The 24,695-nt window shown below is 43.5% G+C and overlaps 1 protein-coding gene and 1 pseudogene across 2 annotated transcripts in view; both read left to right on the top strand.

Moving 5' to 3' along the window:
- The window catches only part of LOC149301612 (uncharacterized), a 122,120-nt pseudogene extending 119,304 nt beyond the window's left edge, over window positions 1-2,816 (top strand). Inside the window, exon 4 of the transcript XR_016272215.1 lies at window positions 2,215-2,816. The product of XR_016272215.1 is annotated as an uncharacterized LOC149301612 (transcript). The remainder of the gene's footprint in view (window positions 1-2,214) is intronic.
- Window positions 2,817-15,916: 13,100 nt separating this feature from the next.
- Window positions 15,917-21,514, top strand: LOC149301611 (uncharacterized). The gene is made up of 2 exons (XM_089484054.1): window positions 15,917-16,045; window positions 19,528-21,514. Exons 1-2 carry the CDS (start codon window positions 16,012-16,014, stop codon window positions 20,763-20,765), a joined length of 1,272 nt encoding a protein of 423 aa, XP_089340180.1. The 5' UTR covers window positions 15,917-16,011; the 3' UTR covers window positions 20,766-21,514.
- The last annotated feature ends 3,181 nt before the right edge of the window (window positions 21,515-24,695 follow it).

The following is a 24,695-nucleotide window of genomic DNA, read 5'->3' as shown; positions in this document are numbered from 1 at the left end:
ACCCAGCTCCCTAAGTCATTCCTCAGAGAGCATGGTTTCCAGACCATTCACCATTTTGGTTTCCTTCCTCTGGAAATGCTCCAGCTTCTCAACATCTGTTTGAATTGTGGTGCCCAGAACTGGACACAGGATCATTGCAAGTGAGCCCTGACCAAAACAGAATAGAGTGGAACTATTACTTCCCTTGATCTTGACACTATACTCCTATTGATACAGCCTAGGATCACATTGGCCTTTTTAGCTGCTGCATCACACTGTTGACACATGTTCAACTTGTGCTCTACTACCATTCCTAGTTCCCTTTCACACGTAATTTAATTGTCATAACAACTTCCTGTGGAATCTTGGAATTTCTAGTTTTAGTGAGGCACTATTGTTCTCCACTTTGTAAGGATTCTCAATATCCAATCCTAAACTGCCAATTCTGGAATTTTGTGGGAAGGAGCCATGGAGATTAATGCTTTTTGCCCCTAAATGGTCCTCAGCCCATTCCTGAGCAAGTTTCCTGGCTTTTGTGGCCCCTCTTCCAGCCTTTTGAGGCTCTGGAGAGGCTTCATGGGAAAAAGGCCTCCCTTGGCCCTGCAATGGATCAGAGAGGGCCCAACAGTGGCAAAATGGCCTCCACTTCCACAAAGGGATGCTGTGGGATATTGAGGGGCAAAACATTATACCATATTTTTAGGCAACACAATTTGGGGTTTCCCCTGAGATCCCCTGGGGTCCAATGTGACCACCCCACTTCCGAACAGTAGGCCATCTCTGTCTTAGAGATGCCTTAAGGTTGTTTTAAGGCTCATCCCTCACACTTGACCCTTACTAATATCAGAAACCAGGTCCCAGACTCCTTGTTCTGCCTTTCCTAATGCATTAGTTGTATAATGATTGTCTTGCCTTTCTCAAAAAATGAGCCTCAAAGTGTCCCTTTTGTGCATCACACTCTGTGGGTGTGTGTCTGTGATAGAGAGATGGAGGCAATGTGAAAAACAGAAAGGCAGGGAAGAGATGCTGAAGGTCAAATGGTAAAGCAGTGCAGATGGGCAAGAGGCAGGGTTGGAGAGCGGAGGGAGAAAAGGAAGGGGACCAGGCCTCTGGGATCCAGGAGGGGAAGGCAGGAGCAAAGCCAGGATCGCCTAGCTTGAAAAACACACAAAGCATCACAAGAAGTCATTTGTATTGTAGCAATAAGGGTAAACATCAATCCATAAAATGAAATCCTAAACCTGGCAGGTAAAAATTGTCCCAAATAACTTTGAGAAATATAGACTTAAAATAGTAGCTTTGGCACGGTTGCTTAGAAAGTTGTATGCTAATCGAGTATCTCCCAAGCTGAGTTATATAACATTTCAAGCAGAATACAAGCTGCACATGGCGTGTTTATAGTGTTTATAGTGGCAACCCACTCATTAACTTCAAACTTCTAAAATGATTCATATAAAACAGAACAGTCAAATGGATATAGTGCAGAAAACACCGTATACAATCCTATTAATTCCAAAATGGAAGTTGTATAAAAATGTAATAGCCTGACTCTTGGTCGTAATTATTTCAAGATATTACATGGGTGTTTCTACATCTGTTCCAAAAAAAATCTGCTACAAATAATCGCAGATGCCCAATATCTGGCAACTTTAACAGTTACCTGCTACTAATAATACATTTATTTGCAAGCTCTCCTCTCCGACTTCCATCAACTTCACCATCCCTTGTACACACAACTCTAATCCACACCAATCCACATGTGAGCTGTATACTGTATTGGTTGTGAGTCATCTCCTGGAGCCACACAGCATGAAGGGACCTCTGCAGTTAGCTTCCATCATGCCTTGGTCTCTGACTCAGGACTTTATGGCAGTCTCACAGGATATAATGCCACTTGCCAATCAAACTATTTCTCCATATGTTTAATAGAATATTTTTGCAACATTCCTTTTTCTGACTATCTGCTTCCAGTGATTCCCTTAAGTCCCCCTCCAATCTCTTCTTTGTTAACTCCTATAAATAAGGATACAATTGTTCCATGGATTTAGGGGCATAAGTAGTACAGTCATCCTTGGGTTACTAACAGAAACTCTCTTAATTTAATCTCTAATAAGGAGGGGTTAATGAGGGCTAAATCATGGGTAACACCCTCCTCTCTTAACCAGTCTTATCTGTCACTGTGCTTCTTTACAGAAAAAGATTTGAGTCATGAGAGAATCCACACAGGAAAGAAGTCACATAAATGCCAGCATTGTGGGAGACATTTTGCTTACAAGTCAATCCTTGTCATGCATCGAAGGGTCCATACAGGAGAGAAGCCATACAAATGCCAGCATTGTGGGAAATGTTTTTCTCAGAAGTCAGACCTAGTGAGACATCAAAGAGTCCACACTGGAGAGAAGCCATACAAATGCCAGCATTGTGGAAAATGTTTTTCTATGAAGTCAGACCTAGTGAAACATCAGAGAGTCCACACAGGAGAGAAGCCATACAAATGCCAGCATTGTGGGAAATGTTTTTCTTGTAAGTCACACGTAGTGTCACATCAGAGAGTCCACACAGGAGAGAAGCCATACAAATGCCAGCATTGTGGGAACTGTTTTTCTCAGCAGTCACACCTAGTGACACACAAGAGAATCCACACAGGAGAGAAGCCATACAAATGCCAGCATTGTGAGAAATGTTTTACTTCAAAGTCACACCAAGTGAGACATCAAAGAATCCACACTGGACAGAAGCCATAAAAATGCCAGCAGTGAACTAACATTATTTTTGTAAATAAGGAATACAAAAAATATATTTGCAATCCTGCTGTGCTAAGAAAAGGCCTTTCTGATTTTGTTTTTCTGTCTGTTTATGTTTTAAAATTGTATTTTGTTAGATTTAGGTTTTAATTGCTAATAGGATAGATAATTGTTTCGGGTTGTAACTTTGGCTGGGGATTGTGGTTCGTGGTATAAATTAGCTAAATGGGGGGCTGGGATTTGTTGCAGTTGGTTAGAATAGTTTTGGGAATGATAGCGTTTGGAATTTGTGGGATGTTGGCTGAAGAAAGTGGAGGCTGATATTAACAGGAAGGTGGCTAGTTTCTGGGATTGGCAAAAGGGGGCTTGTTACCTGTGGGGCATAGACTGTGGGAATTGAAGGTGGGGGCTAGGTTTTAAGAGGGTGGAGTTTTAGGTTTGGGGTTTTTAATGTATTGTTTGGATTGGAGTGGGCAGTTCTGACGTAAACGCTGAATTTCTGACTATGTGTTCTCAATAAAATTCTTTGTTGTTTCAACAGACTGGACTCATTGGTGTACAGAAGTTCTGCATTTGCACAAAATTTACCCTTTCTTCTCTCCTCAGCCATCATCTCCATTCCCAGCTATAAGAACAGCAGAGGCAAACACACATACATTTATATATATGTATATATTTGTGTGTGTGTGTGTGTGTATTATATCTACATACATACAGTATACATAGACTATATTTCCAATGCAGAGCCTTCCTTTCTTGCCTTTCCTGGGCTCCATTGTGGCCTCTTCGAAGTGTCCTCAAAATAAGGAAGGAAGGGGAGGTCGCTGAACCCCCGGCACACTCCTTCCCTTCCCTCAAAGGCCGCCAGTGGAATAAACAGCAGGAGCAGTAAAGCCCTGGTGATCCCTGCGCATGATCAGAAGGGGTCTTTGGATGTATGTGCGCATGCACAGTCTCAGCCCTAAAGCCATTGCTGCCCTCACACTCTGTTCTGAGGGAAGGAAGGATGGAAATGGGGGGAAACCGTTGTTCGTTCAGAGGAATGGCTGGAATGTCTTCTGGGGGGGGGCTTGGGGATTATAAGAAGAAGGAATCCCCTCTTCTCCCCCCAACCAAAACACAGGGGGCCTGCCAGGTCTCCTCTCCCTCTTTCCTTCCCTGCCCCTTCCTCAGGGGATTCCTTGGGGCCCTGGTACTTGGGGGTTATCATGAGAAGAGAGGACAGGGGAGACCATTAGAGAGAGGCATGACCATGGAGGGGGGTCCAAAGATAAAAAGGGCTTTGAGAAGCCCCCTCCATCCTGGAAAGTGGGGCAGAGGAGAGTCCCTCCCTTCTGATGCCTCATTTGGAGAAGATTTGGCTTCAATAGCATTGGAAACAACATTATTTGGGGGGGGGGGGAGTTTTCTCTGGGGTCTTGGGGGGAGGAGGGGGGAATCTGGGACCTGACTCAGGCACTCCCCCCCCCCCAGAACCCATTATTAGAGCCTTCCACAGCTCACTGTGATGCTTTAAATGACCATTTTGCAAATAAAATCTCTCAGATAAGAGCCAACTTGGATGCTGACATTATTGCTGATGCTATAGGTGAGTTGTCCAGTGACTCTGTGAATGGGATCATCCTGGATCAATTTAAATCTGTGAGTACTGAAGACATGGACAAGCTCCTTGGAAGTGTGAAGAAGACAACTTGCCCTCTCAACCCTTGCCCTTCATGGCTAGTCATCCAAGGAGGAGATGCACTTAGGACTCACCTGAGATATATCATAGATGCATCTCTGAGGGAGGGCTATTTTCCATCTTCCATAAATGAAGCGGTGGTACAGCCGCTTCTGAAAAAGCCCTCCCTAAATCCCTTGGACATGAACAAATACAGACCGGTCTCCCATCTTCCATTTCTAAACAAGGTGATTGAGAAAGCTGTTGCTCTTCAACTCCACGTGGTCTTGGATGAAACAGATTATCTAGACCCATTTCAAATTGGCTTCAGGATGGGATACGGAGTTGAGACTGTTATGGTCGCCTTAGTAGATTATCTCCGCTTGAGTATGGGCAGGGGAAGTGCAACCCTGCTGGTGCTTTTGGATCTCTCAGGGTCCTTCGATACCATCAACCATGGCATCTTTCTTGAACGTCTGAAGGAATTGGGGACGAGGAGGCAATGCATTGCAGTGGTTCTGGTCCTATCTCTTGGGCAGATTCTAGATGGAGATTCTTGGGGATAGTTGGTCCTCTAAGAGGGAGCTTAAATCTGATGTTCCTTAGGACACATAAACATGAAGCTGCTGGGAGAGACATGGCATGGGGTGTTATCAGTACGCTGAGGAATCCCAGATATATCTCTCCATGTCCCGGACTTCAGCATCAACTAAGAAAGGCATCTCCCCTCTGAATGAATGTCTTGAAGAATTAATGGGCTGGGTGAGAAAAAAACAGAATGAAGCTGAATCCAGATAAGACAGAGCTGCGTAATGCTGGAGATCCTAATCCAGGTATGGAGGTTTGAGACGTGTGATCCACCTGTATAAGGGGTCACACTTTCCCTAAAGGACTATGTTAGTAGTTTGGGGGATGCTCCTGGATCCATCACTCCAGATGTCAGCTCAGATACATGTGACGGCGAGGAGTGCCTATTATCTCCTTCAGTTGATATGCTAACTGCACCCAGTCCTGGAAGCTGAAGACCTAAAAACTATAGTTCTGATCTTAATTTTATTTCATTATATTTATCAATTATTTCTATTAACTGATTTTCTGAATATATCTGCTCACCTTTTTCCTCAAATAATTTTTCAAAATATGTAGTGAAAGTATTTTTAATTTTCCCTTGTTCCGTTATGATTGTGTTATTTTGTTTAATTTTAGTTATCATTTTCTTTTCTCTCTCATTCTTTAATCTATTAGCCATCCGTCGGCTTATTTTATTAGCATTCTCAAATTGATTTTGCTTTGATCTTCTTAAATTTATAGCTATTTCCTCTGTCATTTTTTTTCTATAATTGTTCTTTTAATAGTTTTATTTCATTCATTATTTTTATCCCCTTTTGTTTGTTGTAGTTATTGTTCTCTAATTTTAAATTCATTCCTAATTTTTTCCTCTTTCTGCTTTTCTCATTTTTTATTTCCATTGTTCTTTGTATAAATAGACCCCTTACAAATGCCTTACTAGTATCCCATACAACCTTCATTTTTACCTCCTTTCCACTGTTTCCTTTAAAAACCATCTTTAACTCTCTCTTTACCTTATTTACAAATTCTTCGTCATCCTCTTTCATTCTCTATCCTATATTTTTGTCCTAATTTATATTTAATTCCAGCTCTATCATATTATGATCCGACATCGTCCTTGGCCAAATTTCCATTTTTTTCTCTTTAGTAACCAGTTGCTTCGTCACGAAAAACATATCCAACCTTGAGAAGGATTTATGTGCATCTGAATAGAAGGTATACCCTCCTTTGTTCCCATTACAATGTGACCAAACATCTAACAAATTAAATTCCTCTTTTAAAACAAAAAACCTCTTGGTAATTTTCCTTGTGTTTTCTTAATTACTTTTTTCTGGGATTTCCTGTCCCAAATTGGATTTAGAACTCCATTGAAATCTCCTGTCAAGATTAATTTGTCATTATCAACTTCTCTCTTAACCTCCACCAAATTTCTATAAAAGGTTTCCTTCTTCTCTAATGGCCCATAAACATTAATCAGTACATATTTAACATTATCTATCAAAATCTCCACACACAAGAATCTACCGTCTTTATCTTTCTTCTTTATATATCCATCTTTTATTTTTGTTTCCTGTAAACACAATAAATCAAAATTATTCTTCCCTAGATACTGCATTACATGCTTTCTCTTTCTCTCTTGGCTTATTCCTTTTACATTCCACGAAACTATTTTAAGCCCCATTTTCCTTTTAGAGAGGTTCTTATGTCTTTTATGTAGACTTTCCTATCTCTCCTGAGTAACCCTCTTCTGAGCTTTTGTTTCCCAAATTGTCAGTATTTACCTCCTTAATCCCTAGATTATCTCTCCTTCCTTGCCCTTTTCTCTGGGTCTTTTCTTCTCTTTGTCTATTTACACTTTCTCCTTCCTTCTTGTCCCTTTCTTTATTTCTTTCTTCTTGCTCTCTGTTATCTCTGCTTAATCTCTCATAAAAGGCTGTTGCTTGTTCTATTGTACTTATCCTATATCTCCTCTGATGGTAATGAAAGATCACTCCTTCTATCTTATCCCATCTGTACAGTATCTCATTCTTATTGCAAAAGAATATTGTTAGGAATTTATATTCCTGTCTCTTTCTAATTATTTGCAATGGTAAATCCTTATAAATTTCCACTATTCTATCTTCCACAATCAATTTTTTCTCATAATTTCGTTGCAATATTTGCTCTCTCATCCTTGAGCTTGTAAAACATACCGTAATGTCTCTGTCCAATTTCCTTTCCTTTGCTATCTTTGAGCTAAGTCTAAATATCTTATCAATCTGTGCCTCCATCAAATCCTCCTCAATATCCACATATTTTGCCAGCATAGGTATAATTTTGTCATATATTTCTTCGTCTTGTTCTTCTTTAATTTCCCTAATTTTAATTGCCCTTTCCCTATATCTGACCTGCTGCAGAAGATTACTCTGTTGTTCCCTTAATTGAGCCTTTTCCAATTCTTCTGTTTTTTTTCCAGACTTTCCGTTCTTTCTAATACTTCCTCCACCTCCACTTTCACTCCTGATATCTCTTTAGCTAAGTTGTCTATTTTCCCCCCTAATCCATCTAGAGGAAAGGAGATTAAATGATGGTCAGAAAGTGGAAAGTCAGGTGCCAGGTAGTCAGAAATGGCGCAGTTTGCAGCAAGAACCAGGTCAAGACAGTGACGAAGAGAATGAGTTGAAGCATTGGAGTGTGGTTGGAGGCCAAAAGAAGCCAGGAGAGAGTTAAAGCGAGATGTTGTCGGGTTATTGGAATCATCAACGTGGATATTAAAGTCACCTAGGATCAAAGTGGGGACTGAATCTGAAAGAAAGAATGTCAGCTATGATTCGAAGTCTGAGAGGAACTGGGTGGCAGAACCAGGAGGGCGATAGATAACTGCAACACGGAGCTGTAGAGGAGAAAAGAGTCTAATAGGATGAAACTCAAAAGAAGAGGAATGATAGCTGGTGGGGAAGATAGAACTTGAAACTGGCAGGAGTTAGATAGCAAGATACCAACCCCTCCTCCTCGACCCTCAGGGCGGCTGGAGTGGGTGAAGGAGAGACCACCAAAAGAAAGGGCAGCGGAGGTTGTAGTGTCATGGGCTGGGAGCCAGGTTTCTGTGAGAACGAGGAGGTTAAAGGATTTAGAGAGAAAAAGGTCATGAATTGCTGTTGCTTTAGGGGCAGCAGAGCGGCAGTTCCAGAGGGAACAGAGGAAGGGAAGCAGGGAGACAGGGAGAGGCCGAATGGGGATCAGGTTAGGAGAAATGTGGGGAGCCATGGGAAAGATAGGATTCACTGCCCAGTGATTGACGGGGAAAGGTGTGACACAACAGCAAGGATGACCCTAGCAAAAACAGCAAGGATGACCCTAGCAAAAGAATGGAGACAAAGGAAAGTTCTTGAAGTAGAGGAAGGCTGTTAGGACTATTTGATGCATTGGAAGCAGATAAACTCACAAGGATCTTACAGAAACAAAACAAAACTAAAATGTATAGATTGATAGAAGACTGGGATAAAGTGCTGGACTATATCAAAAAAGAAAGGAAGACTGAAGGGCATAAAACGGATAAAAAGAAAACAAAGACACAGCAAAGAACATACACTGGAAGTCTTTTAGTTTGTTGTGGAATCTGAGGTTGGATGTATGGTGAGTTTGGATGTAATTTAGTATGTTTTACAAGTTTTGTCGCTTGTGAATATTTGTATTTGTCAAGTCTTTTAATTGTATCTGTGTTATTGTTGTTGGTCCCATAGGTTTTTTTTCCCTTTTACCAATAAAGTTAAAAAAAGTACAGAATCCTGAAATCTAGAAAGCATATCCAGGAGAAGGTATTTAGGCCACACTGCAAACAACAACCTCCAAAATGCACAAAACAGTGATACCTTTCTCCTGTTTGATGTTTAACGCTTTTTCCCAATGAAGAACCCAGTTGAGCTTCAAAAGCTTGTTTTAACTATTTTGTGCATTTTGGTTGGCCACTAAAGGTTTCCCTGTTTTGTGGATTGTGGGTGTGATTGTGGTTTGCTGTATGGTCCGGGCAGCATGGCAACCTCTGCATATGATCCCTAGAGTAGGAATCCCTCTTCGTCTCATGGCTGTTTGGGGCTTTTCTCCCTCCCTCCCTCCCTCTCTGCCCCATAGAAGTCAAGGGTACTTACCTTTGCTAAGGTCTCTTCCAAGGGGCTAGGATTCAAAGACATAGGTCCAATTTGCATTACAGAAATCATGCATTTCAACACTGCTTTAACAGCCATGGGTCAATTCTATGGAGATCTGGGATCTGTAGTTTTGTGAGCTATGTAGCCTCTCTTGGGAGCTCTAGTGTGAAAAGAGACTACAAGTCCCAGAATCCCATAGCACTGAGAAATGGCAGTTAAAGTGATGTCAAACTGCATTAATTCTGCAGTGCAGATTCAACCATAAGCCATGTTATTCAGGAATATCAGTATCCTAAGGGATCTTGTAGCACCTTTGAGACTAACAGAGTGAAAAAAGCTGTAGCATATGCTTTTGTAGACTTGCGTCTGGAGTTTTGTGGAAGAGAGTCATGGCAACCCTAGTAGCCAGAACCTTCTTTTGTCCTCCATTTTGGGAGAGGAGAAAGGGAGGCCGAATGGAGAGCTCCCTGGAAAGAAGCTGTGTCTCTCCAGGCTGAGAGGCCAGAGACCTAGGAGCAGGGCTTCTGCAGTTGGGGAGGAGTCGCTGTCTGAAGCATTGGACCTTCTGGGACGTTCCTTTTGTGCCCATGGAATACAACGGCTTCTTCCCACCAAGAACCCAAAGCAGTCCTCTCCGAAATCCCTCTCTGGGAGCATTGGTGAACTGCCCTGGGCCCTACTACGTTGCAAGAAGTAAAAATACACATTTGAAATAATGTACAACAGCTCATGCTTAAGTAATACATGCCTTAAAAGTGACACCGGATTCTCCCATCCCAGCCTGGGCTTCCCTTTCAGGTTAAAATGTGGTGGGCAAAGCATGACCCACGGCTCCATGCATCAGGGACTTCTCTGTAACCCACAGCGGTCAAAAATGTCTGGGGTCTTTTCGTGATCTTGGGATGTGAGGGGCATTTCCGCCATGTTTTGTGGGACCCCTGGGTCAATATAACGCCATAAGATGAGGTGTCCTCTGCTTGCTTCCCAGAAGCATGGCGAAAAGGTCCCTCATGTTGATGTTGATGTTTCTAATTGTTGCTTGCTTATTTTAACCAATTCTATTTTATATTATTGCCTATTGTTTTATACATATTTTGTAGATTGGCAGGTTTTATTTTTATTGACTTGACCATTTGTATGTACAGCACTGTGTACATTTACAGCGCTATAGAAATAAATGATGATGATGATGATGATGATGATGATAATAATAATAATAATAATAGTAAGTTGCACTCTCTCAGCCTCAGAGGATGGCCATGGGAAACTCACTCTGAAGAAACCTGCCAAGAAAACCCCTTCAGAGACTCCCATAAGGTCACCATAAGACCTGGAAACAACTGGAAGGCAGACCCCAAGAACAACATTGGGAAATAGGTGCAAGCCTTGCCTTGGGAAAGTGTAATGACTGGGCTCCAGTCAATGGAGGTCTTCTTCAGGCAGTAAAGGGAGGTTTATGCAAATGCAGAATGACATCACTGCTACGGAAGGCTCTCTTGACCAATCAGAGAGCAAGATGAAGGTGGTTCTGGAAGGAGATATAAGGCCTGAGAGACCAAGAAACAGTTGGGGGAATTGTGTCGGTTGGAGATCGAGAGAGAGAGAGTGAAAGAGCGGATCTTGGAAGTTAGGCTCAGAATTGGACGTTTAGGTCTATTTATTATTTTTTAGCTTGTATGAATTGAACATTATCTACTTACAAATATTGTACCTTAAAAACTCTTAATATCTTGTGTGACTTATATTTCAGTTATATTTTGTTATTTATTATAATCATCTCCTTAGAGTATCTACTACTCAGGCAGACCCAGCCATTTTGTGTTCCGGAGGCCATTTTGTGCTGCTTGTGACTGTGGGGAATAATGTTCCGGAACCTTCTCTGAGGCCTCAGTTGAACAGAGGCTTCTCTTTCTCTCCTGAGGCTCCAGAGTCAGAAGGAGGCCAGGCTCCTTGGGCCAAAAGGGAGGAAGAGTGTCTCTTTCTGTGTCTTTTGTGTCTCTTTTCTCTGCTCCTTCTGGGGAACATGGGTTTTAAAAGGGATCAGAAATGGGGAGGATAGTTTTAATACAAGCCTTATTCTTCTTCTTCATAAACATTAGGCTTTGGCTTCTAAGAGGAGGCTTGTTCACCAAAAAAGGCCAAAAGTGGCTCCTTTGGGAGGTTTTAAAAGCCTCCCCAGTTTCCTTATTGAGAAATTTTCAGGGGAGAAGGAAGGTGCCAGACCAGAATAACTCATATGACCAAGACAAACAAACAAACAAACAACAACAAGAATAAGGATTAGTCAGAAAAACAACCTGCTTATATTTTTAAAAATCAAAACCATTTTTAACAGGATAAAAATTCGACTTGGATGTCTCTATCCTTTTACAACTGACTTAGGCTTTATCTGCACTAGAGAAATAATCCACTTCGAAACCACTTTGACTCTCCTGGTTCCATCCTATGGAATCCTGGGATTTGTAGTTTGTTGTGGCATGAGAGCTCTCTGGCAGAGAGGGCTAAGTGTCCCAAAGGTAAAATCCCAGGATTCCATAGCACTGAGCGGTTAAAGCGGTCAAAGTGCCTTATTTCTATAGTGCGGATGCAGCCTTCTTGGGAAAGGGGCTGATGATGGGGAAAAGAGGATGAATGCAGAAGGAAAGGAGGACGGACGGAGGTCCACCTGCAGCTGGACTGGCCTCCCTGAGCAGTCAAGACTGGAGCTGGGTTGTGGACGATGGGCCCTCTTAATATCAATATTAATATCTCTCACTATTGATGGTAATTAAGGAGGGGATCAGGTTCCTCCTTTCAATAGCATCAGGAAAATGTTTAGGTGTTGTTAAGGTTTGGAAATCCTGTTTGGGGACTTTTTGTGTTCTCACAGCCATCGGGTGCCATCAGGAAAACTTTTCTTTAGGATCAGAAATCCTGTTTGTGGTCCCTTCTGACTTTGGGGCCTTTTCATCCTCCATTTGGGTTCACTGAAGGTCTCAAACTGCTAACTGCCAAGCGCTGAGGCAGAGGCAGCCATTTTGTTTTCTGGCAGCCATTTTGTGCTGCTTGTAACTGTGGGGAATATTGTTCCGGAACCTTCTTTGAGGCCTCAGTTGAACAGAGGCTTCTCTTTCTCTCCTGAGGCTCCAGAGTCAGAAGGAGGCCAGGCACCTCGGGCCAAAAGGAAGGAAGTGTGTCCCTTTGTGCCTCTGGCCGTCCATTTCGGGAGAAAGGAAGGAAGGAAGGAAGGAAGGAAGGAAGGAAGGAGGGAGGGAGGGAAGGAAGGAAGGAAGGAAGGAAGGAAGGAAGGGGTCTGTGGGGGTCTGAGGAAGAGGAGGCAGGGACTCAGGGCCAGTGGGGAGGCTGGGCTTTGGGGGCTGGGAGAGAGGTGGGAAAAAGACCCTCCCTTTGGGCCCTAGCTGGGGAGGGTCCCACCGGTCCTTGCCTCCCCCTTTGGGAAAGGAGACCCCCTCAGCCCCCTGGACTCACTCCTGCCACTCATTCCTAGAATGGTTGGGACTCAGAGGAGTTTCCTAGGCATTGTCACCTTCTGCCCTCCATGGCCATTGGCACTGACCTTTTCCCCATTGCCTTCCCTCCCTCAGCCCTTGGACCTCCTCCTCCTTCGCACTCAGAGCAACCCTTCTCTACGGCTGAGGAGACGGCCTCTGACCCAGGGAAGCTCCGGCCATAAAGGACTGCAGGAGAGTCCTTTCTGGGGCTGCAGGAATCAGGGTCCTTGTGTTGAAGATAGGCCTTTATTCCTGGAGCTGAAAGAGGGCCTTTGTTTAAATGCTTTAGACCAGGATTGTGTGGAAGGGTTGCAGCTGAGAGAGTGAGCCCATGCTTTGCAGGCATAAAGCCCCAAATTCAATCTCTGGCAGCATTGTCTTTCCAAAAGGTGGAAGTGAAATTTCCAGACCCCAGAGACACAGTGCGCCAGCGAGTCCGTTTTATGCGGACTGTGTGTGTATGTGGTGTTTACTAGAGTTTTGTGAGGTATTTGTTTCACTGGGTTTATATAATAAATTTACTTATGTCTTCACTTCCCAAAATGAGCATAATCCAGGATGCAATCTTCACTCATAAACTTATACATTTATAGATTTTTGTTGTATAAGTGCAACATATTCAGCAGTGTGCATATTTTTTAAAAATATACAAGGAAAAGTGAAGAAATTGTGATATTGACAATAGATCCGTTCAGAAACAATGCACACAAATGTACATGCCTCAATTTCTGTGTGGCTTTAGCAAGCAGAGGGAGGAGGTGCATACTTCATGCAACTGCTACGACTGACACACACAAACACACACATTTTGTAATTGTCAATTTTTAAACCGCTCAGATCTTTTTGGAAAGGTGGTAAATACATACATTTATTATTATTATTATTATTATTATTAACACAGCAGTTAAACTCAGAGATTTGTCTCTTTTGGAAAAATGAAATGATTATTTTCACCAGTGTCTAAATGAAAAAGGGGGTGAAATGAGGGGAGGTCTTGGATCAGATTCATAAAGTAATACAGCTCTTATCCAGCCCAGGGGCCAGAGTTTCTCCACCTGGGATATACATCATAGAATCATAGAGGGCAACTAAAATGGTGAAGGGTCTGGAAACCATGCCTTATGAGGAATGGCTTAGGGAGGTGGGGATGTTTAGCCTGGAGAAGAGAAGGTTAAGAGGTGATATGATAGACCTGTTTAAATTTTTGAAGGGATGTCATATAGAGGAGGGAGCAAGCTTGTTTTCTGCTGCTCCAGAGACTAGAACCCGGAACAATGGATGCAAGCTCCAGGAAAAAAGATTCCACCTCAACATTAGGAGAAACTTCCTGACAGTAAGGGCTGTTCGACAGTTGAACAGACTCCTTCCTCGGAGTGCAGTCGAGTCTCCTTCCTTGGTCTTCAAGCAGAGGCTGGCTGGCCATCTGTCGGGGATGCTTTGATTGAGAGTTCCTGCATGGCAGAATGGGGTTGGACTGGATGGCCCTTGGGGTCTCTTCCAACTCTATGATTCTATGATTCTATGTGGCAAGAACAGGACATTCCCAAGCCAACATGGCCAGGCAATAGTGTGGAAAATGGGCAATCTCTATGTGGGCAAAGGCACTCTCGGGATTGTGACTTCTCTGCATGCAGAAGGCTGCCATGGCAATTGGGGAGGAGGGCTGGATCCCATGGGACAACTAGAGAAGAGAGAGCTCCTTTCCTGCCCTGTCTGACCGGGGGCCTCCCTGGGTGATGGACGGCAACTGGTTTGGCCACTGGGAGAATGAGGGGCCACCAGGCCAGACAGCCTGACCCAGCAGAACCCTCTATGCTCCAGTGTTGCTCCAGGTGGAATCAGGCTACAACTGGCCATTCACTGACCCAGGTATTACCATGGAGTTGTGGAAGCCATCCCGCATGACCATTTCTTGCCTGGTGAGAGTGTTTGGTGCGAGGTATTGGAGATGAATCCAGCTGTGTTTCTGTAGCCAGAAGCAAAACGAAGACATTTTCCTCTGAGGGCCACTGGGGAACTCTACAGGTTTCAGCAGATGATAAACTCATTGCACATCTAGCTATGGGGACATAACCAGGGCCTTTTCCAATTTCCCATCCCCTGTTCCCCAGCTAATCTAACAAGGTATGGAGTAACTGTTGTGTAGGGGAGCTGCTGTGAGTCTATGCTAGGTCCAAGGGGCTTTGTTTGGTGCAGAGGGAGGAAGGGATGCCCACCTCTCAATTGGCCCAAAGGAGGCATATGTCACCTGCGTATGTCACCAGCAGGATGCTTGAACTCTATCTTTGTGGCTTTGAATGCTACAAGGTTTCTTTCCAAACGAAGCCTAACCCTGGTCTCTTTTCTCAGGAACTTCATCTTGGCCCCCTTGTACACTGCTTTGCGGTATCTTTTGCTGGAAGTGACCAAAGCGCAGGCCCACCAGGAACCCCCTGCCTACCTGATGGCTGACACAGAGGCCAAGCGGAGGGAGTTGAGCTCCAAGAAGAAGAGGCTGCCGAGGTGCAACAACTCTTTGGTAAATTGCCATCTTGACTATTAGTTTCATCTGGGTCACTGCTGGGCTGGCTCATGAAACAAGCGGAGAACAACTGTCCAAGTTTGCCAGAGGGAGTCCTGCTTAATGTCACCTCATTTTTTCAAGGGCTTTGAAAATGACCCATTTCTCTCTCCTGCTCCCACTTTCCCTCTTCTCCTCAGTTCACTTCAGTTGCTGCAAAATGTGTTCCAAGTTCAAAAGACGTGTGCAGGCCATCAACTTAAAAGAGGGAGAGGGGAGGAGACAAAGGGGCAGGGTCTTGCCCTTGCCAGGAGTCAGAAGCAAAAGCAAACTTCTGTGCCCTTCCTCACTTGTGCGATCTTCATCATTAACAACTCTGGCCATCTTGAACTCCTTCTGCTGTTGCTTGTCCACATGTGTCTTGCTTTGCCCATCTGTGAAATGCTGAGGGATGTGGAAGAATTTCTCTGAACCTAAATTGGGGATAGGCCCAGTGGCCCTCAAGCCCAGAGTACTCCCCAGAACTGTTTTTGAAATTAGGAGAGAGATGGCTAAATTCACTATAATTCCTTGGTGACTAAATATACTTTACATGTTGGGGTAAGCAGTATCCCAATCAATCAATAATATCTCAGAAATGGTCTAAATTTATTGTTTATTATATTGTATATTATATTGAAAGGATTCGAGACAAACTGGATCTCAAAGGCTGTAGCTTTTTGCTTTCTTGCAGAATTTAAAGTTTATTTCCTGGACTGATTTCTGAAGTGTTGAAATAATATTTGCGATGCACCATGTGCTTTCCTCCCCTTTTGCTTAGTTACTCTCTGGATAAGGCTATTTTCTATTGCAGGTGACCTTTGCGGATGTAGCAGTATATTTCACCGAGGAGGAATGGAAACTGTTGACAAAGAAGCAGAAACTTACATACAGTTCTGTGATGATGGAGAATTATGAGAATGTGGCCTTTGTGGGTAAGGAACCTGAATCCATTGCCCTTCCAGTGAAGACCGAGGGCCCTTTCATCATTCACTGTTAGAGTGCTTTGGTTCCACTTTAGAATTATAGAATTAAAGCAACTTCCTGACAGTAAGGGCTGTTTGATATTGGAACACATTCTTTCCTCAAAGTGTAGTGGAGTCTCCCTCCTTGGAGGTCTTTAAACAGAGATTGAATCGCCATCTTTTGGCGATGCTTTGATTGAGAGTTCCTGCAGGGCAGTCAGTTGGACTGGATGACCCTTGTGGTCTCTTCCAACTCTACGATTTTATGATTCTATGATCAGTTATGAGTAATGTCTATGAAGGGAAGAAAGGGGAACAAAAAATCTGCTTTTTCTCTAATGTTTCTTTTCCATCCTGAGCTTGCTTAGCTCCATGATTGATTCAAGAGGCCCTTTGTTACCCAAAATGCTGGAGACTGGGGAGGACACCCGCAAGTGCTGTGCTTTTAGGGGAATTTGGTACTTAGCTCAATAGAACGAGATAGTTTTACTGGGGCAACAGTGACCTCTGGATCCAGCCCAGCTATAGCAGGTCCTGAATCAAACAGTATGTCAGAGGCATTTGAAATAGGTTTTTGTGTTTCATTTAGGGGGAAAGGAAAATACACAGACACACATACTATATATATAAGTGTTCAAGATCTAGGTAACAAAGGTGGGAGTGGTGAATAGATGTTAAAGGTATCTATTACCTATCCAGAGCTTTATCCCAATTGTTGAGGATTTGGAATGGGGAGAGGTCAGTAGTTCCTGCGACAATTGGGGTTGGTGAGTGCATTGAGGTGCTTAGCCAAGAAAACAAACAGAGTGTCTGTCTGTATCTGGACTGACACTGAAGAACAGCAAGTTGGGCCTGACATTTATACTGAAATTGGTGCTTGGGCAGAAACTGAGGGTTTGGGAAGGTTTATATCTCTTTAGAATATTTCCTGGGTGGGGAAAGAATGGCGTGAACACGAATTGCATGCAGTGGGTGTTTGATGCACATACCTCAGACAAAAGGGATTACCACACCGCCTCTCAGGTCCTTGTTGGCTCTGAATTTCGATCGCGTTCACAATCCAAGGTACACTACAATCTGAGGGTGACGCTCCCAGATGCAGCTCAACAATAACATGGCAGAGTATGGAAGCAAATATCTAGATATAGGTATTGGCAATACACAGACCACTTTCCACACTTAAAAATAAGTCACAGACACAGTAGATTTCATTCAAGTCCTTGGGGGTTCTTTATCTTGAGTTACAAAATAATACAAATGAATAAATGAATAATTTATTACGGCACATGGCCAGCTTAAAAAAACAAAGTAAAAACAAGTATTACAAAGAATCACAATAAGTAAACTGCATCCTAGCAATAAGGGTAAAATCAGTTCATAAAATGAAATCCTAAACCTTGCAAGTAAAAATTGTCCCAAATAACTTTGAGAAATATAGACTTAAAACAGTAGACTGACTCTATGTCATAATTATTTCAAGATACAATCATAGAATAATAGAGTTGAAAGAGACCGCAAGAGTCTAACCCCCTGCCATGCAGGAAATCCAAATCAAAGCATGCCCAGCAGATGGCCATCCAGCCTCTGCTTGAAGACCTCCAAGGAGGGAGACTCCCCTACACTCCAGGGGAGTTTGTTCCACTGTCGAACAGCCCTTACTCTCAGGAAGTTCTTCCTAATGGTGAGTTGGAATCTCTTTTCCTGTAGCTTGCATCCATTGCTCTGGGTCCCTGTCTCTGGAGCAGCAGAAAACAAGCTTGCTCCCTCCTCAACATGACATCCCTTCAAATAATTAAACAGGGCTATCATATCACCACTTAACCTTCTCTTCTCTAGGCTAAACATCCCCAGCTCCCTAAGTCATTCCTCGTAGGGCATGGCTTCCAGATCCTTCACCATTTTAGTCACTGTCCTTTGGACATGCTCTAGTTTCTCCACATCCTTTTTAAACTGTGGTGCCCAGAACTGGACACAATAGTCCAGGTCGGTCCTGACCAAAGCAGAATAGAGTGTCACTATTACTTCCCTTGATCTAGACACTATACTTTTATTGATGCAGCCTAAAATTGCGTTGGCCTTTTTAGCTGCTGCGTCGCACTGTTGACTCATTTTCAACTTGTGGTCTATTTGGATTCCTAGATCTCTTTCACTCATAATTTCATTCAGCCAGGTGTCCCCCATCCTATATCTGTGCATTTCATTTTTCTGCCCTAAGTGCAATACCTTACATTTCTCCATGTTGAATTTCATTTTATTAGCTTTGGCCCAGCTTTCTAGTCTATTCAGGTCATCTTGAATTTTCATCTTGTCCTCTGAAGTATTAGCTACTCCTCCTAATTTGGTGTCATCTGCAAATTTGATAAGTATGCTCCCAATTTTGTCATCCAAGTCCTTGATAAAGATGTTGAATAGCACTAGGCCCTGGACAGAGCCCCACTGGACACCCCACTAGTCACTTCTCTCCAGGATGAAAAGGAGCCATTGTTGAGCACCCTTTGGGTTCGGCCGGTCAACCAAATACAAATCCATGTAACAGTTGCCTTGTCTAGTCCACATTTTACAAGCTTCTTTGCAAGAATATCATGGGGAACTTTGTCAAAGGCCTTACTGAAATCAGGATATACTATATCCACAGCATTCCCTTCATCTTCAAGCTGGTAATTTTATCAAAAAAGAGATCAGGTTTGTCTGGCATGACTTCTTTCTCTGAAACCCATGTTGACTTTTTGTGATGATGGCATTGCTTTCTAGATGTTCACAGACTCTCTGTTTAATGATCTGCTCTAGAATCTTTCCTGGTATTGATGTCAGACTAACTGGACGATATTTCATGGTTGTTTCTGCATCAGTTTCAAAAAATTTCTGTGACAAATAATCACATCTGCACAGTATCTGGCAACTTCAACAGTTACCTGCTCCTAATAATGCAAATATTTGCAAGTTCTCCTCTCCAACTTCCATCAACTTCACCATCTCTTGTTCACACCAGTCCAATCCACACCGATTCGCATGTGAGCTGTATACTGTATTGGCTGTGAGTCATCTCCTGGAGCCAAACAGCATGAGGTGACCTCTGCAGTTGGTTTGCATCATGTCTTGGGCTCTGACTCTGTACTCTATGGCAGTCTCAGAGTATATGATGCCACCTGTCAATCAAAGTATTTTTGCACATTTTTAATGGAACATTTTCTCACCAGTCCTTTGACTATCTGCTTCCACTGATTCCCTCAAGGCAGTCCCCATCCAGACTCTTCTTTGCTAGCTGCTATAAGTAAGAATACAATCGTTCCATGGATTTAGGGTATCTGCAACAGGATCATGCTCGGGTCACTCACACCAACTTTATTAATTTACTGTCAAATAGGGAAGGGTAAATGGGGGCTAAATCTGGGGGTAACACCCTCCTCTCTTAACTCTGATTTTCACTTATCTGTCATTGTCCTTCTTTACAGAAAAACTTGTGAGTCAAGAGAGAGTCCACACAGCAGAGAAGCCATTCAAATGCCAGCATTGTGGGAAAAGTTTTTCTACGAAGTCACACTTAGTGACACATCTGAGAGTTCACATAGGAGAGAAGCCATACAAATGCCAGCATTGTGGGAAATGTTTTTCTTTGAAGTCAGTCCTAATGACACATCAGAGAGTCCACACAGGAGAGAAGCCATATAAATGCCAGCATTGTGGGAAATGTTTTTCTTGGAAGTCATACCTAGTGATACACCAGAGAGTCCACACAGGAGAGAAGCCATTCAAATGCCAGCGTTGTGGGAAAGGTTTTTCTCAGAAGTCAGTCCTAATGACACATCAGAGAGTCCACACAGGAGAGAAGCCATACAAATGCCAGCATTGTGGGAAATGTTTTTCTTTGAAGTCAGTCCTAATGACACATCAGAGAGTCCACACAGGAGAGAAGCCATACAAATGCCAGCATTGTGGGAAAGGTTTTTTGTTGAAATTCAACCTAGTGATACATCAGAGAGTCCACACAGGAGAGAAGCCATACAAATGCCAGCATTGTGGGAAAAGTTTTTCTCAGAAGTCAGTCCTAGTGACACATCAGAGAGTCCACACAGGAGAGAAGCCATTCAAATGCCAGCATTGTGGGAAAAGTTTTTCTACGAAGTCACACTTAGTGACACATCTGAGAGTTCAAATAGGAGAGAAGCCATACAAATGCCAGCATTGTGGGAAAGGTTTTTCTTCGAAGTCAGTCCAAGTGAGGCATCAGAGAGTCCACACAGGAGAGAAGCCATACAAATGCCAGCATTGTGGGAAATCTTTTCCTCAGAAGACAAACCTAGTGACACATCAGAGAGTCCACACAGGAGAGAAGCCATACAAATGCCAGCATTGTGGGAAAGGTTTTTCTCGGCAGTCACACCTAGTAACACACAAGAGAGTCCACACAGGAGAGAAGCCATACAAATGCCAGCATTGTGGGAAAGGTTTTTCTCAGAAGGCACACTTAGTGACACATCAGAGAGTTCACACAGGAGAGAAGCCATTCAAATGTCAGCATTGTAGGAAAGGTTTTTCTCAGATGTCACACCTTTTAGAACATCGCAGGATCCACACAGGAGAGAAGCCATTCAAATGCCAGCATTGTGGGAAAGGTTTTACTTCGAAGTCACACCTAGTGAGACATCAGAGAGTTCACACAGGAGAGAAGCCAAAAAAATCCCAGCAGTGAACTAATATTATTTTTGTAAAGAAGGAATACAGAAAATATATTTTCAGAAAAAAAGGTTCTTTTCTTGATTTTTCAATTCAAATCAACTATCAAAACATATATAAATTAGGATGAATTAATCTCCTCTTCTCTTAAAGAGTAGAAACAAGAACCAAGTAAAAATGGAGATTGGTTTTTTGTTTATCTAGCTCTATTTTTCTTTGCTGAAAGATTAAAACAGGAAACTAGAAGAAATGAAAATTTAAGAAGTTTAGACACCATCTAGGAAGTATACATAGTTTAGAGATACAGAAACTAACTTGGCTTTTTTCTTTTTATATATTCTTTGTATATTGTGTAAATATGTTTCAGTGTGTACTAATGTTTTTTCTTGTAGGTCTTTTTAATGAATGTTCAATATTTTTTTTAAAAGTAAATATATTTTCAATGCAGCAGTGAAAAGGCCTTTATGATTTTGTTTGTAAGGTTTGTCTGTCCATATGTCTGTTTATGCTTTAAAGTTATATTTTGTTAAGTTTATGTTTTAATTGCTATTAGTATAGATTATTGCTTTGGGTTATAAACTTGGCTAAGGATTATGGGTTGTGGTATAGGTTAGCTAGATGGGGGGCTGGGATTTGTTGCAGCTGTCTAGAATAGTTATGGGAATGATAGCTTTTGCTATGTGTGGGATGTTTGCTGAAGAAAGTCTGAGGCCGGCATTAAGAGAAAGGGCTAGTTTCTGGGAATGGCAAAGGGGTCTTGTTACCTGTGGGGTAGAGACTGTGGGAATTGGAGGTGGGGGCTAGGTTTGGAAGAGGGTGGAGTTTTAGGTTTGGGGGTTGTAATGTATTCATTGGATTGGGGAGGGCAGTACTGGCTTAAACACCAAATTTCTGACTATGTGTTCTTAATAAAGTTCTTTGTTGTTTCGACACACTGGACTCATTGATGCACAGAAGTTCTGCATTTGCACAAAATTGACCCTTTCTTCTCTGCTCAGGCCTCAGCTCCATTCCCAGCCATAAGAACAGAGGCAAACACACACATATTTATAGGCAGACAGACAGACAGACAGACAGACATCAGAGCTATAGGTACAAAGCAGAGCCTTCCCAGCCTTTCCCTCCTGAGTCCAGCTCCGCAGCTTGGGTCCCATTCCGGAACAAAAGAAAACAAACAGCTTCATTTATATACCGCTTCATACTGAACTAACAGTGTCTAAGCAGTTTCCAATTATAAGCTAATCCCCCCCCCCAAAAAAAAACAAAAAAATCTGGGTATTCATTTTAGCGACCTCAGAAGGATGCAAGCCTGAGTCAAGCTTGAACCCTTTCACAGGTATTGAACTCACAACCTTATGGTTTTGCAGTACAGGCATTTAAACACTGCGACACCAGGACTCCTTCCCTTCTTCCAAAGACCAACAGTGGAGTAAGCGGCAGCAGCAGCATGGTCCTTGCGGTCCCTGCGCATGGTCAGGAGGGGCCTTTGGTGGCAAATGTGCATGCACAGTCTCAGCCCCTGAACCTGCTGCCCTCACAGCCTGCTCTGAAGGAGGGAAGTGGGGGGAGCCCTCGTTCGTTCAAAGATTTGGCTGCAGGGTCTTTTGGAGGGGAGAGTTGGGGGTTGTAAGAAGGAAGGAAACCCTGATCTCCTCACCCCAAAGAAAGGCAGGGGCTCTGCCAGTCCTCCTCTTCCCCCACTCCCTTCCCTGCCCCCTCCTCAGGGGATTCCTTGGGGCCCAGGTACTTGGGGGGTTATTATGAGAAAAGTGGGCAGGGGGGATCTTTGGAGAGAGGCATGGCCTTGGGGCAGAGGTACTTCAATAACATTGGAAGCAACATTATTGGGGGGGGGGAGCGGTGGAGTTTTCTCTGGGGGTATGGGGCTCTGTCTGGGGGGGGGGAGAAGACCCAAATCTAGGCCAAAGCCAAGAGGAGGGAGATGGAGGGACCTCAAAGCCCCTTCTGGGGATACTGACACCCCCCGGCAACCTGGGAACTAGGCTGAAAGGTCCACAGGATCCGGATTAGGCACCCCCCCACCCCACATACATACCTTTTCCTTCAAAACGACCCTGTGGAGGAGGACCAGCAGAGAGACCCTCAGCCCCAGAAAGAATGCCCCCCCCCCCCCCCGGTTCTGGGAACATGCTGAAAGGGCCTTGGACTCCCTTGAAGGGATGTATGTTAAAGGAGGAAAAGGCAGGAATGGAGTGAAAGTGCCAAGGAGAGAAAAGCATAAAGGGAGTGCTGAAGTCAGGGGGGGGACATCTGGGACCTGACTCAGGCACCTCCCCCCCCCCCCCCCGAACTCATTATTAGAGCCTTCCACAGCTCACTTTGACAATTTAAATTACTATTTCACAGAGAACATCTCTCAGATAAGAGCCGAATTGGACATTGGCATTATTGCAGAGGCTATAAGTGAATAAGATCATACTGGGTCTATTTGAATCTGTAAGTACCAAAGACATGGACAAGCTCCTTGGAAGTATGAAGAAGACAACTTGCCCTCTTGACCCTTGCCCTTCATGGCTGGTCATCCAAGGAGGAGATGCACTTAGGACTCAACTGAGATATGCTTCTCTTAAGGAGAACTATTGTCCATCTTGCTTAAAAGAAGCGGTGGTACGGCCATTTATGGAAAAGCCCTCCCTAGATCCCTTGGACATGAGCAATTACAGACCGATCCCCCATCTTCCATTTCTAAACAAGGTGATTGAGAGGGCAGTTGCTCTTCAACTCCAAGCGGTCTTGGATGAAACAGATTATCTGGACTCATTTCAAACTGGCTTAAGGACAGGATACAGAGTCGAAACTGTTATGATTGCCTTAGTAGCTGATCTCCTCTTGAATATCAACAGGGAAAATGTGATCCTGCTGGTGCTTTTGGATCTCTCAGCGACTTTCGATACCATCGACCATGGCATCCAGAAAGGTCTGAGGAAATTGAGGATGGGGGCAATGCATTGTGGTGGTTCTAGTCCTATCTCTCAAGCAGATTCCAGATGGTGATGCTTGGGGACAGTTGTTCCTCTAAAAGGGAGTGTAAATCTGGCTTTTAAATCAGGGCGGCATCCTGTCACCAATGCTGTTTAACATCTGCATGAAACCACTGGGAGAGATCATCTGGAGGCATGGAGTGGGGTATTATCAGTACACTGATCAGATACTCAACTATACCTCTTCATACGCAAGGCCTCAGTGTCAACTAAGGAAGGCATCTCCCCTCTGAATGAATGTCTTGGGGCAGTAATGTGTTGGATGAGGAAAAACAGATTAAAACTGAGTCCAGGTAAAAGAGAGGTCCTTGCTGTTGGAAGTCCTAATCTGGGTATGGAGGTTTGTCAACCGGTCCTGGATGGGATCACACTTCCCCTAAACGATTGTGTTTGCAGTTTGGAGGTGCTCCTGGATCTGTCCATCCAGATGTCAGGTCAGATAGATAAAATGGCCAGGAGTGCCTGTTATCAGCTTCGGTTGATACGCCAGCTGTGTCCCTTCCTGGAACTTGAAGGCGCTGGTAACCTCACGTCTTGACTTTTGCAATGCGGTCTACAAAGGACTGCCCTTGCACCAAGTCTGGAAACTTCATCTAATTCAAAATATGGCAGACAGAGTGGTCACTTGAAGATCTAGAGGTGACCATATTAAACCTATACTAAAATCTCTTCACTGGCTGTCTGTTAATTTCTGGGCAAAGTACAAGATCTTAGTAAAGGCAAAGTACAAGGTCTAACCTGTAAAGCCCTTCATGGCTTCGGTCCAGCTTATTTACGGGATCGCCTTCTCCCATATAATCCGCCCCACACATTGAGGTCCTCTGGTGAAGACTTACTATTAAAAACTAGCAAAGACAGCATCAAAGAGGGCTCTAATAGTTTGACAGGACAGAATCTAGATAGACTCTCCCTCCAAACAAAAAGTATTTCACACTTCCACTTTC

This window comes from Sceloporus occidentalis, unplaced genomic scaffold (genome assembly GCF_023333645.1).
Source record: "Sceloporus occidentalis isolate IW3139 unplaced genomic scaffold, rSceOcc1.0.p SCAF_21, whole genome shotgun sequence".
In the NCBI taxonomy this organism is placed as follows: domain Eukaryota; kingdom Metazoa; phylum Chordata; class Lepidosauria; order Squamata; family Phrynosomatidae; genus Sceloporus; species Sceloporus occidentalis.
The sequence above is the reverse complement of the archived record's forward strand: the minus strand, read 5'-3'. Positions and strand labels throughout refer to the sequence as shown.